Source organism: Montipora capricornis, chromosome 6, assembly GCF_036669925.1.
Source record: "Montipora capricornis isolate CH-2021 chromosome 6, ASM3666992v2, whole genome shotgun sequence".
Taxonomy (NCBI): domain Eukaryota; kingdom Metazoa; phylum Cnidaria; class Anthozoa; order Scleractinia; family Acroporidae; genus Montipora; species Montipora capricornis.
In genome coordinates, this window is record NC_090888.1 from 17,407,218 (window position 1) to 17,423,989 (window position 16,772).

At 40.8% G+C, this 16,772-nt stretch overlaps 1 protein-coding gene across 1 annotated transcript in view; it reads left to right on the forward strand.

Moving 5' to 3' along the window:
* The first annotated feature begins 849 nt into the window (after nt 1–849).
* Nucleotides 850–16,772, forward strand: part of LOC138051661 (uncharacterized) — a 17,896-nt gene continuing 1,973 nt past the window's right edge. Inside the window, exons 1-4 of the mRNA XM_068897914.1 lie at nt 850–1,247; nt 1,854–1,928; nt 9,177–9,251; nt 16,441–16,772. The exon at nt 16,441–16,772 is cut by the window's right edge and continues 1,195 nt beyond it. Coding sequence (XP_068754015.1) covers nt 944–1,247; nt 1,854–1,928; nt 9,177–9,251; nt 16,441–16,772 — 786 coding nt within the window. The 5' untranslated portion in view covers nt 850–943. The remainder of the gene's footprint in view (nt 1,248–1,853; nt 1,929–9,176; nt 9,252–16,440) is intronic.

The window sequence follows — 16,772 nt, forward strand, 5'->3', positions numbered from 1 at the left end:
AAATTCTTTTTGTGTGTGTTTTAAGGACACCAGGTAGCTCTGGCTCAAGGTCCATCCACCCATTGCAGCTGCGTTAACAGCGCACTTAATTATGGCATCAGCCCCATGGCATCATCTTCGAGAACTTGGCCCCAACAAAATTCAAGTCACCATTTTGGCTTCTGAGTGGAAATATAGTAAAGGCGAACTTTCCCCAATCAACAGAGAGTTGGCCATACACCTCGCCAAACTCCCACCAGTCCAAATCACCTTCTCTCTACCGAAGTGCTCCGATGCAGATAGCAATGAAGCCCTCTGCCATGGTATAGCGATTCCCGAAGCAAAAAGACTACCTGGACGTGAAGAACTGGAGTGGCTCATCTTTCCACCAGAGCATTTGCGAATAGACGTCATTGTTGGTCATGGAGTGAAACTTGGTCGCCAAGCACACGTTATTCGCAACTCTCGCAAATGCAAGTGGATACAAATGATACACACTGACCCAGAGGAACTAGGCATGTTCAAATCTTACGAGAATCCAATCTCAAAGGGCGAGGAAAAACACGATGTTGAAGTAGAACTGTGCGAGATGGCTAATTTCGTTGTAGCAATCGGGCCCAAGCTGGCAGAGGCCTTTCGCAAATATCTCCGCTGTTGTCAAGATGTTTTTGACTTAACTCCCGGTATTTTTGATGAATTTTTCAGTGTTCAACACGTTCCTGAAGACGGAAAACACTGCAGTGTCTTAGTGGTTGGTCGTGGAGGATTCGACATTGCAGCAAAAGCTGTTGCGGCCTTACCTGAAACTAGTCTAATGTTTGTTGGAGCACCCGATGGAAAACAGGAGGATATTGCAAAACGATTGCTTGAGTTTGGTATTCCCGAAAAACGCCTTAGGGTGAGAGGCTACATCAAAACCCGAGAAGCTTTGAGGCGATCATTCCATGAGGTGGATGTTGTACTCATGCCCTCTCGTACAGAAGGGTTTGGTTTAATAGGTCTGGAGGCTCTGTCAGCTGGGCTACCTGTGATCGTCAGCAAGAAATCGGGATTTGGAGAAGCCCTGGGCAATGTACCATTTGGTTCTTCATTCGTCATTGATTCTGAGGATCCTAATGCGTGGGCAGCAGCTATCAAGGACATCTGGAACAAAAACAGGCAGACAAGCCTTGATGAGGCTAAGGTTTTGCGTGACTCCTATGGAACGAAATATAGCTGGTCGGAGCAGTGCAAAGACCTTCTCAAAAAGATGATCAACTCAGTTAATGGTATGAATTAAGTTTTTTATTTTTGAGAAAATTTGTTTGAATCGGATCCTTGTTTGTGCAAATCGTTTAAAAGTCGTTTATGTAGGCATGATGACTGTTTAACAGTGTTTATATCAAGTAGGCATCAACTGCAAGTGGCAATTTCATCAATTCAAAACTTGAAAGCAAATCTTACTGAGGCTGAACCCTAACTTGTGTGAATAGGAACTGCATTACACATTCAGTCCATTGATTCATATGTCATGAGAAATCCTCTTTTTTTCTTTACCATGGATCGTTCCAAGTCAGATCGTTCCACTGCCTCAATGGTATTTGGAACTCCGCTCGGACTGCACTTAACGTGTTCGTTCACTATAAATCCATCAACTGACAAACCAGGTCCCAAGTCCGAGTCTGCCTATCCATCGCACGTTCTTAACCCCTTCCAAATAAAATTGCTATTAAAGATACCCCGCGTCTTGTAATAATAAAATAAAATGTACAAAAACACGGGCTCGTGCAATTTTTGTCAACTTTGAAAAAATGTACTCGTGCTTATATATTCCAAACTGCACTTGAAATCATGTGATAACCTATACTAATATTTACTATTGGTTATTTCAACAGATGCTTTCTGCGACGTTCACATGCCACCAGACGCACGAAGCAAATTACTTGTAAAATCCAGTGAGGACGAAAAAGGTAAAAATCATCGGAACTCGTACAAGTACAAACCTGCTGTTGGAAAGACAGTTCTCGAACAGATATTTTGAGCAAGAGCCGATACAACGTAGATTTGATTTATAATGGTAATTGAACTGAGTGGAGTGCGATTCGGTCTGAGATCATACGGGGGATTTCAAAATCGAACGAGCGCGTAGCGCAAGTTCGATTTGAAATCACAATTGTGATTTCAGACCAAAATTGCACGCCACGAAGTTCAATTACCACTTTATTACATCCATTTAGAAATCACACAATAATAATTTAATCGCCAAATTACGAGATTTTAGTCAGTACCAATATTTTATTGATCCAGCTGGGAACAAAAGTTGGAAAACTCGCCACACAATGGTTAACTGTCTTTCATTATCCTGCAATTTGATTGGTTTCCTAATTAAAACAAGCCTTGAAATCTGATTGGTTGTTTTGTTTTAATGTTCCTTTCCCATTGGCTGGAGAAATGGTGCGACTTAGACACAGGCAGACAACCCTAAGGATGCGGAGCGCGTGACGCCACGTTATTTTGAGACAGTTGTAACGGCCGATTCAACTAATCGAGGAAAATGTTCCTTGGAAACTTCAAATCGCGATGTTTCTTTTGGAAAACTCATTTATGGACAGCCAGCTAAATAAAGTTCACTCAACTACTATTTTCTGCGTTGTCCTGAGTGATTTGATGTGTTTTTGGCACGCTTCGATTTCCTCTTCAGATCACACGCGTCGTCACATAAAATATATATAGACAAGGCGTGCAACTTCCAAGACCGCTCACGGCCGAGGGCCTCCAGAATTTAGCCGAATTTCTCCCCCTTCCAAAAATCGCTCGCCTCCCAACCTTGGGCACGTAGAAAGTCGATAATTTTACTAGCATCGTGCCAAAAATCATCAAATTTATACGGCTCTGCAACCTCAAAATCCTGCTCGACTTTCAGGCTTCGCTCAGGTTTTTGTTATTGCTAGATGATGTGGACAGAAGGCATGCTCCATTGAATTTGATCAAATCAAAATAACCAATCAAAAGCGCAGGTTTATAATTTTGTCCCTCTTGGGGAAAACATGCTCTATAATAGAGATCGCATCGCGTTTAAGTGGAAAGTTTGAAAAGTTACTTGACACCTGCTGTTAACACCTGCTGTTAACACGCAATAAATGAGCTCATATCAAATGAATTTCTTCCATTTTTGGCAAAACGCAAATTTTAGTCCGACGTTTGCCGTTTGCCGTAAACGTGATGCTTAATCTCTCCTACATTGTATGTGACGAGGTGTGGGATCTGAAGAGGAAACTGAAGCCTCCCAAAAACCCATCAAATCACTCAAGGCAAGGCAGAAAATAATGTAGGCGAATGAACTTTATTTATCTGGCTGTCCATAAAGTGAGTTTTCGAAAAGGAACATCGTGATTTGAAGTTGTTATGGAACATTTTCCTCGATTGGTTGAATCGGCCGTTACAACTTTCTCAAAATAACGTGACGTCATGCGCTCTCGCATCCCGTTAGGGTTGTCTGCCTGTGATTAAAGCGGTCTTATAAACGTCGTTTAGTTTTTCCTATGTACTGTAGATAACATCTGTTGCACTGAATCATGTAGATGAGGTTTTTAGTTTCCCAGGTTATGTTGGAATTAATGGAGCGTGCAAAAAGGAATTTGTAGTTGGTTAGTCCATGGAAAATGTAAGGGCAGGTAGCGAAGTTTTTCTCACAGCGAAAAGAACCGGAAGGAAGTGCGGAATTGGAATGAGCTACATTAAGGGATAAATTAGCTGTAACCAGTAGGTTTCGAAGGTTAGGGGATTGTCCGAAGGCCATAACAGGTAGATGGAGGAAAGAGTTTTTGCAGCGGTCAGAGTAGCCTGCGTTACAGGCTGTTTGCGAATTTTAGCCGCTTCTTTCCACCGGAGTTGACTCACAAGTGATCAGTTTGAATATGGCCGTGGGAAAACCAGGACCGAAGTCAAACGAGAACGCGAGGGGGGAGGGGCTGAGGAGAAGGAGTGCGAAACCGCCTACAATCAACTCCTCAACATTTTAGAAACCTCTGTTCGTCCACGGACGGACAAAATATTGTTACTGATTGGCTGATAAAGTAGCAGAAAAATCCGCGTGTCAGTTAAAATTTACTGCTCCCTTTCATAAAAGTGTAAAGACAAAACAGAGTGGAAAGAGTCGACAATCTGTTTTCAAAAAAGTTGAAAACTTCCTTGCGGTAGCTTCGATTTTCTGGTGTTTTTAAATTAGAGCAGAAAGGTGTTCACAAAGGATTTGGCAAAAGCTTCAGCTTTTTCTAACCGGTGAAATGTTCTGCATTAGTAATCACACTTTGAGAATTATCATCGTTGACCAGATTAAAGAAGCTGAGGGATGAGGGCTCATGATCACGGCAACCTCTTGTTGGCGGCTGGCAAATGTATCCATTGGGAAGCTCCTGCCAGCTAGTTTTGGCATCGGCAGGCGATGCACTGGACAAGGCATTTCTCAACGTGCTGAAATGGCATTGTAATAACTTCCACAAAAAATTGTTGGCTATCATTGTCGACGAATCGCACAGAGTAGAAACATGATACAGGGAAATGCTAACGGTAAGTTGAAATATTTCAGTTCGATCTTGATAATTTTTCTCAAGCGAATTAAGTATTACCGCCAATGTTTACACAAGGCTCGTAGTGACTGGTTGGTATTTGACATCAAACCCGTTCTCCTCACACATGATTGGAATTGAAACGTTTCGAAAATGTTGTGGGGTGGATTGCAGGCGGTTTCTCGCTCCTTCTCCTCGCCCCCTCAACCTCGGTGAAAAGGAGCTCCTAAAATTGACCAAACCGCCGGCTACACTGGCTACTGTGAGAGGAAAAAAGTAGATTGTAGTGCTTTTTTTTATTATGTTGAAGTTGGTAGGAAGTGATGGATTATGGTTCGTTATAAAAGATGTGCGTTGTATATCTGTTAAGGTTGTAGGGTAAGTATGCGGGGAACTTGTGGGGCGCGTTGTGTTTGTTTAGAAATAAAATTGCGTTAATTTTATTTGTAACCTCGTTTTAGAAGGTATGTCGTTAGTTCAGTTCCGCGAATGTTGAACCTTTCGTATGTAGAACAAATTCGTCGTAGGCGGAGTGCTAGGCTGAAAGGAATGGCCTTTTCTGTGTGTAGAGGCCCGCGCACCGGTGGCTCAGTTGGTTGAGCACAGGGCTGTCACGCGGGAGGTCGTGAGTTCAACTCCGGCCGGACCAACTCTCAGGGTCTTTAAATAACTGAGGAGAAAGTGCTGCCTTTGTAATTACATCTGCGAATGGCTAGACTTTAAAGTCTTCTCGGATAAGGACTATAAGCCGTAGGTCCCGTCTCATAACCCTTCAATGTTCACGATCCTGAGGGATGTAAAAGAACCCGCACAGTTGTCGCAAAGAGTAGGGCATGTAGTTCCCGGTGTTGTGGTCTCTCTTCTGTGATGTATCATGGTTGGGAGGGTAAATACAGATTTCCATTTAAACCAGCTACGCTATACTGGAATTTCTGTATAAATAATGTCTATAAATAAATAGAGGATGACAGCAAGAATAAAGTAAATGTTGGTGTTTGTCCGTAGGTTTCTCGCAGAGGTCTGTATTTATGCTTCCGTCACTAGTAGTGAGACGTTAACGTCAATGAAAGGAACATTGATGGGAGAGCGTGAGATGGTGAATTTTTGATGGTAGGGTGAATTCTGTTGAGATAATCAATGGCAAGAGACGGAACCACGAAGCGCATTTAATTTGCTGGCCGTCGCACTTGTCCTTCTTATACAAAGATACCAATTTAAGTCAATGAAACAGCAGTTTGTTTTAAGACGAATGCGAAGAAAGAATCGGCAATAGCCCATTTCTGAGTTGCTGCATGCCTCGGTTTCAAAGCAAGTCCTGGTGAACAACCATTCAAATGTAAATGAGTTGCGTATTCTTATGCAAATCAACCTCATTTCCCTTACAATAGTTGAGCACCAAGACTCACTTCGAAACCGAGACAAACAGTAACTTGGAAATGGCCCATGAGATCACTTCATTAAAATGGTGCACCGTACATCTCGGTCGTCATCGTCTGCTCTTAAAATTAAAACAAATGAATGAATTAGAAATGTGAGCTGACTAGAAAAACAAGAACATTTAAAAGTAAAAAAGGAATTAACTTTACTCACAGTGACTCTCTGAAGAAGGCATCTTTTTGTTTCGTCCTTAAATGTTGATTAACACTTATTGGATACGTGCCGAATTTCGCTTGGGTTTTTGCTCTAAAACCGCAAAAATCTGCCCTGTCTGATCTGCGGTTCCTGTGTTTACTCTTTGCGGCTTTCCGATTGGGGGACTTTCCTCGCGTGGTTACATGTAATGAAGACCCACAAGCCACGTAAATATTCATAGCGGAAGGATCGCAGCAACATATGAGTGATGCGAGGCAGGGAAGGTTAGCGGAATTAAGACAAAAAAATCGTATTATCAGAGCTGGCCTTCAGACTCCTCGGACAAGGCATATCGGCGAATAAATTATCGTAGCATCTGAAGAAAAATCATGGGAATTCAAGAGGTGCTAAATCAGGCTCCCTCTGTACACTGTCAGTAAACGATAAAAATAAACACACTAGTAGCGATAATGAAATAAGACCAAAGGCATTTCCTATAGTCTTCTTACAACATGACGAGGAAGATACTATGTAAACGATTCACATAACCAACCAGCATTCTGATATCGCCGTCACCATCTACTTTCGATGGTTTTTACTCACATCCTACATTGTGCTTTTGTTGAAAGCTTTTGTTTTTACGTTGGTCCTGTCCCACTTTTTCGCTGCTTCTGCTGTGTTTGACGAGATCGAGGCGGAGTTCTTCTGTTTAGCATGAAGGCCGATCCACTCCGAAAATATGCGTCAAAAATCCGAAGAATATTAGTGACAATGAAGCTGGCGGAATGCTAGAACATGTGAGAGATCGGCAGTTGTCGCAACAATGCTGTTTAGTCATTCTCGTGTAGAATGAAGTTAATTTGGGAAGCCAGCAATATTTCGTTAAAACCTATCTACTGCGCATTTAGCTGACTTTTTACATTCTTGACCAAATTTAATTTATCCAACAATTATTTACAAACAAGCTATTTTAGAAATAAATCTTGTTTCGTTTCCGGACTGATAATTTGTTAGGGTGTCTGAGAATGAGTACGAAAATTTTAGGAGGACAAACACGTACCAAAGGAAACCCAGTTTACTCCATGGATCGTCTAGTTTTTATTTTTTAAGTGAAACAAAAGATACTATAATTAAGTCAAGTACGATCGTCCGGTTCATTGAAGTCCTGAGAGGGACTGTTTTGGGTGACATTGACTAAACGTTTCAACAACTTGAATGGAAGTCATCTTCAAACGTCAAGTGATTTGTGTAACCTCAATAGATGGTATAAATACTCTGGTCATTGGTCACAGGTCACTTCTATCTGTGAGACCGGCAGAGTCTGAACGCAAGACTGACTAAATGCAAACGACTCTACGAGAAGTGGTCACGTCATCAATAACTTTGCTGAACACCATTTACAGTCAGACTGCAGAATCGACTGGGACTCGGATGAATGCGTTACAAAGAGCACTAACTGCGTACAACGGATTGTACTGGAAATCTGATTAACTAACTTAGAACAGAGACCACTAAACCGATGCCTACAACTCACCGCACCCTACAAGCGACTTATCGATGACATCAACAATGGACATAACAATATCTGACCGACCAATTATATAAAAAATGTACGCACAGGCATTATACCTAGACGGGTCGACCAGTAGCGTCACGATTTCGTTGATTAATCACATCAACTACCAGAGTATTGATACCATCTACTGACGTTACACCTTTTACTTGACTCTGAAATTGACTTCCGCTCCCGCTTACGTTGTACAAACGTCCGTCAGTGTCACCCAAAACAATCCTTCTCAGAACTACGCTCACCCGGACGATCGCACTTCACTTAGTTTTGATACGACGCTTGGGTTCAAACCATTTACAATTAAAGATACTACTTGCATAAAGATCGAGTTCAATTCCCACAGGATTAGTTTATGGACCTGAACATAACCGGGATTTTTTTTGTTTGGTCTTTGTGACGTCATATGCAAACGCTCTGTACACTGAACACGCTGATAAACCACTGCTGGGTGCATAGTTAATAGAGAGGAATGGTTATGAAACCCGACAAATTTCTTTGTTGCAGGTTTTTGTTCTCGTTTTTAGCCTTGACCGTACACAAAACACAATAGTTGTTTACTCCATACTGCGGAACTAACCAATAGAAACGTGTTGGTTACGTAATTCATGCATAGTGTATGAGCGCAAAAGAAAAGATTGTGCACGGTCGTAGACTTTCCAACCTAAATCTTGGCTGCTTTGTTTGCTCTTTTAACGTTCGCCGAGCTTCCAAAACCATTCCCCTCTATTACTGAACTATGCTTGGTGTGAGTAGACCCAAAGAGTATTTTCTGAATTTTAATTATGATAGCATTTCCAATATCAAAATGATTGCAGCAATAATAATAATAATAATAATAATAATAATTTTCTTTTCATTTCTTAAACCTCTCCGTTTTGACACTTGGGATGTGGTAGGGATGGGATCTACTGCGCAAAGCTCTGCTTTTACGTGGGGGGATAAGATCCTTTAGAAGGTGCGAGGGATTATTCACAATTATAATCCATGGGCTCAAATCCCTATCTTTGATAATCTGTTTGATAGATGTACCCAAATCTCTATGCCCTTTTCTGTCGCCTATCAATTTGACTCAAATACTTAATGTAAGCAGCAACACCCCAAACTCGGATACAGCAAGTAAAGAGTGACATAATAAGAGAGTTAAAAAGATAATGAAGGTCGAAAATACTATAACCATTATTTTTGTGCACTCTGAGGGTATGCATACGCTTTAAGAGCTCTGTCCGTCAAGTCATCAAAATGCTTATCCCAGTTGGTGGGAGAATCCTGAAATGTCACTCTAAGAACCTTCAGATACGACACACGTTTATATTAATATCGAAAATTTCATCAGCAGGAGAGGCCAAGGTTTTTCTTGCTTTCATGACAAGTTCCTTGATTTTGCTCAAATTAAGTTTCATTAAATTCTTCACTGCCCAAATCTTTCATGTGACTCTTCTTTTGTAGGGCAGCTGAAGTCTGTATTTTGTTAGCCTGGTGTTTCAGATTTTTTTCTTTGAATTTTGCAGATAGCTCTTTCACCCATCCTGACCCTCCACAAAAGAAACGAAGAGAAGACGAGGAAGAGGTTAAGCAACATTCTGGTAAAGTCGTCTAAACCGAAAGAAGTTTTAATCTGATCTTAAATTTCACTGACAGAGAAGCTCTTCAAATTAACGTTTTCTGACAGTTGGGCGAATGAAAATACTTGTGTCTTAGCGTTTAGCCAAGGACATCTATGCCGTAAAATTTTGGCCAACAACTAAAACTAGAGGTTATTTTTATACATTGTGATTTGCAAACCGTAACTAGTTCAGGTGCCTGCTGTCTAGAAGAACCACTAAAATGGCCAATCAAATGGTTCGATGCTGCTCAGACCTGTTGATCCAGAACTTACAGTGCAGCTTAAAGACAAGGGAACCAAAATATACAAGGAAAATGCAAAAATTACGAGTATATGACCATACGCATACGCGTATCAGTATTCACCTACGCTCTTACGCCTATGTACTTATACCCTTATATGTCATTAGTATGTATAAGCTAGCCTATGTGTTTTATCTGTTGTAGAAAGTGCACTGAACACGCTGTGGTGCACCGACTGTCCGTAGGTCGTCTTTTGTTTCTCTCTGCTGTGATTCTTTGTTCACAGCTGTAGCGTCACATCGAAGTTTTAATTAAGTGTCTAGTATGACCCAAACCTCTTCATAAATAATGATAAGGAAAAGGAAGGGAAAGAAACTTTATTTAAGTGTCTAGTCGTTCTACCGCTGAAGCACTAATTGGGGACACTGTAAACTGAAATTAACAATTAACAAAAATCAAGGCAAATGTTGGTTTTGAGGAGAGGGGAAACCTGAGTACCCGGAGAAAACTTCTCGGTGCAGAGTAGAGAACCAACAAACTCAACCCACATATGACGACGGATCTGGGAATCGAACCCGGGCCACATTGGTGGGAGGCGAGTGCTCTCACCACTGTGCCATCCCTGCACCCAAACAACTGTGCTCATGTTATAGGCTCATGTTAAAGGGAACTACTTAATAGTTTTTGCCGTTTTTGTTAAAAGCTCTCAATTTCTTGAGTTCTTTTGCCAGTAAACGTTTCTCTGTTTTCGCTCGCCTACAAATGATATGAACGTTCAATGGCCTCTCACCCGCAGGTGGTAAGAAAACCCACAACGTTTCCTTTAGCACATAAAGCATAAAAAAAACTTGTTAAATACGCAATACAGACATAGGTTATAACATGACCAGCAAGAAAACAAAACAACACTGGCACGTGTTTCAGTCAATGAAGTTAAGTCTTTTTAGACCAGGTTAATTCCTGGGTGGGAGATCAACGTGGAATACGCAGTGTTGTAGCCTTGCAGACCGAACAGGGGTGGCATAGTGTTGAGTGGTGACAGTGCTCACCGCTCAACAGTGAAAACGGGACTCACGAGAACTGAGGATCTTATACCTACACAAGCTACCCTAGCGGGTCATCTTAATTTATTTCTCTTAAAAACTCGGCGAACCGTTTACATGAGAAACTGAATGTTGGACTGGCTAGAAGCAAGAGTGAATTAGATAAGATTGTTTCACTACCAATGTGCGATTTTACCTCAGCACAGTCACCAGTGGACTTATGTTGACCAAGATCGATGCAAGTTTTCAAGCTCCACCAAATTTCTAGAGAGCCGGTAATAACGTCGCAGTGTAAGTCGTCCGCCTAGAATAGCAATGCTCACTGCGGGCCACCATGGTCTTGTTTGCATAATCATGATTTGTTTGTAAATAAAGTTGTAAGTTATAAAGTTGTAAGGAGAAGCCATGTCACGCGTGACTGCTTCTGCCATGTCTTTTCAGGGACATGGCAAATAATTTTCGTGGAACAGGTATTCTAAAAATCAGACTCATTTTTGACTGTGCTGGGGAGCCCACTCATGCATCAAGAAAACTCTTATCTAATCCACTCTTGCTAGAAGGGTGTCCTGCCTGGTATGGTGACCCTCCAAGCTGAGCCAGTCTTTTGTGATATAAACACGTTCGCTTGCCCGTCCAGTTTAACTTGATCACGGGTTAGCAATAGGGGAGTTCTTCCAGGTCTTGTAAGGCCAGCTCTTGACTTGGTTGAACATGGAAACATTTTTTATATTGCAAATTAAGGCTGCTATAGATGACACAGCTGGAAGGGTGATTTTCTTTGTACAGGACATCTCTTCTCCATATAGGCGGGGACTCAAAGGGTTGTCCTCCTTGTAGATACGGTTCGTCAGCGACAATATCAAGAGAAGGTGGAACAGGAGAAGTGGCAAGGGAAGCTAATAAAGAACAGATGGGATGGCAATAACTTGGATCGAGAGGGATGCTTCGCGTGGCTCCATCATTGGAAAACGGCACCTACACATACGGTGGCAGGGTTAAGAGAACTTTATCAGCAGTTACTGCCTACCAAGGTTTACCACCACAGTAAGTCTGGCAAAAGCGGAATTGGTGACGAACGTTACCGTATGTGTGGTAAATCTGAAAGCGTGGGTCATTTATTAGCAGGCTGTAGCGCAATCGATCAAACACAGTATCTGGCGTGGCACATTAAAGCTCTCAAAATCTTGTTTTTTGAGATGCTAAGATCCTTAGACCTCATCACTACAACAGCGACCTGGTACTCCCAAGCTCAACCAAAACCAATGTACGAGAACGATAGAGTAGTTGCATATTGGGACGTCCCATTGTTTGCAGATACCACCCACGTCAAGGCCAACAGGATCGACGCGAGGATCATCGACAAGGAGAGAAAGGAAGTCAAGCTGCTGGCGATGAACTACCCGTGGGCATAAAATAGAGAGGAAAACGTTATGGAGAAGACCAGCAAGTACGGACCACTCCGTTGGGAATTGCAGCAAGGATACCCAGACTACGAAGTAACACAACACAACATCATCATCGATATCCTCGGAGACAATTCTCAAGATCTCACCAAGACTCTCAAGCAGCTAGTAGGAAATAGGTATAGATCAGTCGTAGCTCAGATGCAGAAATCAGTTGTTACAAGTTTTCTATACATCGCCCGCTGGTTTAACGTTTTAACGCACTAGGGAACAGTGTTTTCATAGATCGCATTTTAGATAATACATTGCTGTAGGGTTTTTTTTAGGACTTTACTTGAACTAGCATTAGCCTTTTACGATTTAGTATTTGTTTTACGAGTCTTATAAATTTCTCATTAGCGTAAGGTTTTTTAGTCACGCGGTACACGGCTACGGTTTATAGCCGCCCGTTTACTGTCAGTAGGTTAATCTGGGCAACCAGTTGTTTTTATATAAACTGCTCATAAAAATAATGCCTTGTATAATGCCTTCCATCCTCGATAGTGTCGTAAGGCTCTATCTACCAAGAAATGGCGGTGGCTGGCGCTTGATAACAGTGGAGACAGTGTGGAGCTATCCAAAGCAAGACTAGCTAAATACGTGTCAGAAAACAAAGAAAGGCTGTTGTCTGCCGCTAGGGGGTACATAACATGGGATGGCGAGGAGTATAATGAGATTAAGAGGCGGAAAGTGAGAGAGAGAACCAAGGAGGTGAGGAGTAAAAAGCTACATGGACAGTTTCTGATGGGGATGAATGAACTTGCCAATGAAAACAGTTAAGGACAGCTAAGGCTAAGGACAGGATATATCTAAAGAAAGAGACGGAGGGGTTGCTGGTGGCTGCCCAGAGCCATTTACTGAGAACCATTGCTATAAAAGCTAATATCGATAAGTCACAAGAGAACTCACTAGGACTTTTGAACGAACAGTATATAACACATTTAGTAAACAAAATCTTGAACAATATACTGAAATGACCAGTTTGCGTAAAGAACGGGCGGTAGTTGTACTAATGCACTTCTTAAGTTCAGCATGATATCTACCAGACTTTAGATAATCCTAAAATCGAAGCTGTGCATGTCTTTACTATGGATTTTACTAAAGCGTTATCGGATAGTATAAAGCAAAGTTTATTGTCAGAAAAGCTAAAAAAAGGCTCGTCTGAATCCGTATGTAATTAATTGGCTTATCGATTTTTTATCGGATAGGAAACAAAGAGTTGTGCATAATAATGTAGTTACTGAATGGAAATGTGTCAATCGTGGCACCACCCAAGGGAGTGTAAATGGTCCTTATCTTTTCAGTCTTTTCTTAAACGACCTGCTAATCGACGAACCGCAAAGCGCAAGTTTAATTAAGCATGCTGATGGCAGTACTGTGGTAATACCAGTCTGTAGGGGCAAGAGAAATGAATCAGAAAAGGTCCGAGACTCGTTTTTGCACTGGACTGAGATAAATAACATGAAATGCAATACTGACAAGTGTAAGGAAGTTAGTCTTATTAAGAGAGGTTGCAGTAGAGCCTTACCGTCAGTACGGGGTATCGAACAACTTAAAGAACGCACTGTACCAGGCTTGACACTACAGGATGATTGTAAGTACTCAGCTCATGGGAGGGCCAAACTATGGGAAGCGAACAAATGCTTCTTTATTATAAGATCTCTAAGGAAGGAATGATATAGGAAGACGGAAGTAGATAAATTATAATTGTACTCTGTAATTATGCCAAAATTTATGTATGCGCGACCGGTTTACGGAACGAATGAATCTGACCTAAACGCAATTCAACATTTTTTAACTACATGCTATAAAAGACGATATATGATAGATCAAGTAAATATTTTTAATCTTCTAGAACAATGTGATCGAAGATAATTTTTAAAAATCCCTGCCACCCATTGCATCATTTAGCACCAAAGGCTAAAGTTACTTCTTACGCCATCTTCTGCCAGACCAAAATTGAAAACAGAACCATTTAAGATAGCTTTTTTAACAGATTAAATTTTAAATGCAATTTAAATATATAGTTCTTAGATGGCATTAATGTATTTTATACATCATATTTAATTCTTTGTAACGTTTGTTATGTATTTTAACGAATTAATAAAGACACTATTATTATTATTATTACTGAGCTTTGCCCCTGAGAGTGTTCTAGAGAATGACAAGACTAAAATTCTGTGGGATTTTAACATCCAGACAGATCGGAAAATGTCGCATAACGGGCCTGGCATTGTCGTGATCGACAAGAAAACAAACGAATGCCACATTGTTGACGTCGCTGGCCCGGTTGATAGCCGGATATGCCTAAAGGAGCATGAGAAAGAGGAGAATTATATTGCCCTTGCCTTTGAGATAAAGAGACTTTGGCGATTACGTACGGTTAGAATCACCCCTGTTATAATTGGCGCTCTTGGTACTTTCTCTAATAATCTACAGAGGTATTTGGGAGACCTGCACATTGGACTAAGCATGCAATCATTACAGAAATCAGTACAGTTAGGATGCACGGGAAATTCTCCGAAGAACCCTGGAACGCTAAGGTGGTCTGTCACTACCTGCTGATAGGGGATACTCCATTGGCAACTACTGTGATATAATAATAATAATAATAATAATAACAATAATAATAATAATAAACATGGAACATTATCATTAGGAACAACAAGGGCTCTGAGGTTAAGAGTTTTTAAAATCTTAGTCTATACTGATACATTAAGGATCCATAGTTATTTATTAGGGGTCGATCCTCTGGAGAAGACAATGGAAAAAAGATCAGCCCGCAAAAGGGGATGATAATAATGATGATTGATTTTAAGTATTAAAGATATTTAACTAACAGAAGAAACTAAAAAGCGAATACCCAGGGGAAAAAGTGCAGTCCAGATCTTCAAGTCCAGCAAAGCCAACCCTACCTAAAGTATTATTTGTCGCCAGAATCTTTAGGTGAAAGGGGGTGTGCCTAATACCGTTTTACCTGTGTAAAGGTCGACCTCGTTAATAACTTGTGCATTTTTGACCAGGAACGCAAGTAATTCAATGCACGCTCGATCTTGATATCCAACACGACTGAAGTATCCCTTTGCTAACTATTTCTAACTATAAGGTAAGGTTAAAATTTCACTCCTGTGCTGAGACTTTCCCTCTTCTTAAGAAAACTGGAAGATGCAATTTGATACGTTATTTTAAAAAAATCATCAGATATGTCCAGAAATACAGGTAATTAAATGCGTGCGGATTTTAATATGCGTCACGAAGTGTCCTCTTGCTCTTTTTCCCAACTTCAAAATCACTCGTTTCTCGGAATACAGACAATTAACGTCACGAAGTGTCTCCCGAAATGCTAGCGCTGTTCCTCAAGTAAGGATAAACTGCAGCTGCATTTACCCTGACATAAAAGTAACGCTAGCCTTTATAGAAAACGTTAAACAACCTGCCGAAGACTGCACAGGCCTAGAACCCAGCTGCAGAATTCTTGGTTAATATTGGTTAAAATTGGGTATGAGAGATACTCGCAACTGATGACTTATTGGAGGTCACGGTGTCCTCTTAAACCAAAACGCTGTTAAATGCCTTCAAAAAGATTTAAATAAGGCATTTCACTTTCTAGCTTCACTGAAGCGATTTAAAAATGGCCTGGGTTGAACGAAATATCTCAAAATAACTTTACTCTCGCTAAGGTCACAAAGTTTAATTGCATAATTGTTAGGGATAAATTAAAAATTTGCAGCTATATGACCTCCGACGACTACTTATCAGGCAAGGGTGATGTTTTTTACAAATTGATTTATTTATTTACATCAAATATAATACACATAAATCAAACAACAACAACAAACAAACAGAGACATACAGAAACACAAGGGTGATATTTGTAGCTAATTTTTACAGGTAATAAAAGGTCGCCACCTGAGCCAGCCCTCCTCTGTCTCCACGGGCAAACATTTACTGCACTAAAAGATTTACTTTTATTTCATAATTAGGATAGTATGCGCACTTTCATTGGTCAATAGCTGTGTTTAGATAAGAGTATGTAAACACGGGTGTGGCATCTCACGAACTTTGATTGGTTATGTATTATCAGACGTGCGTTTTGATTGGTTGGTAGGAAATGACACCGTGTGTCAAGAAAATCTGTTTCAATCAAAAAGTGAAAAAAACAGCATTTTCCTTTATTTGTTGAATTATCTTTGAGAAATATTTTATAAAAGCAATAGAAAACTTTTTTCCTACATTTGCATAGCCTGATATAAACACGAGAGGGGTTGAGAGAATTCTCGACAGTTATGCAAACCCTCGTCTTTGTCGCGGGTTTGCATAACTGTCTCGAATTCTCCCAACCCCTCTCGTGTTTATATCAGGCTATGCAAACATGGAAAACGTTCTCTATTGCTTAAATACTGTCATTAACTAAATTTTGTTTGGTTTGATCCTTACAACAGATATTATCCTCAAAGTTGTCCTCAAACTAGCCTATGGAGGTGCATGGGTTGCTGGAACAGACCTCATACTAGCAAAGTATATCGATGACCCTGAAAGAATGATTCAGCTGTTTCATCGAGTCGTCCTGCCAACTGGAGTTCTTTTGAAATACATTTTTGAAGGATCAATTATTTGCATCCTTGAAGTCACTGATTTGCATGGATTGCATTCCCTTCGGCAGAATTTTGAGAGCGGCCTGCTTAAGAAAAACTTGGAAAGTGCTTTGATAACAGAGGATCTTTACAAGTTGGTAAAAAGAGATGAAATTATTATGGAGGTATTCCTGGAGGAG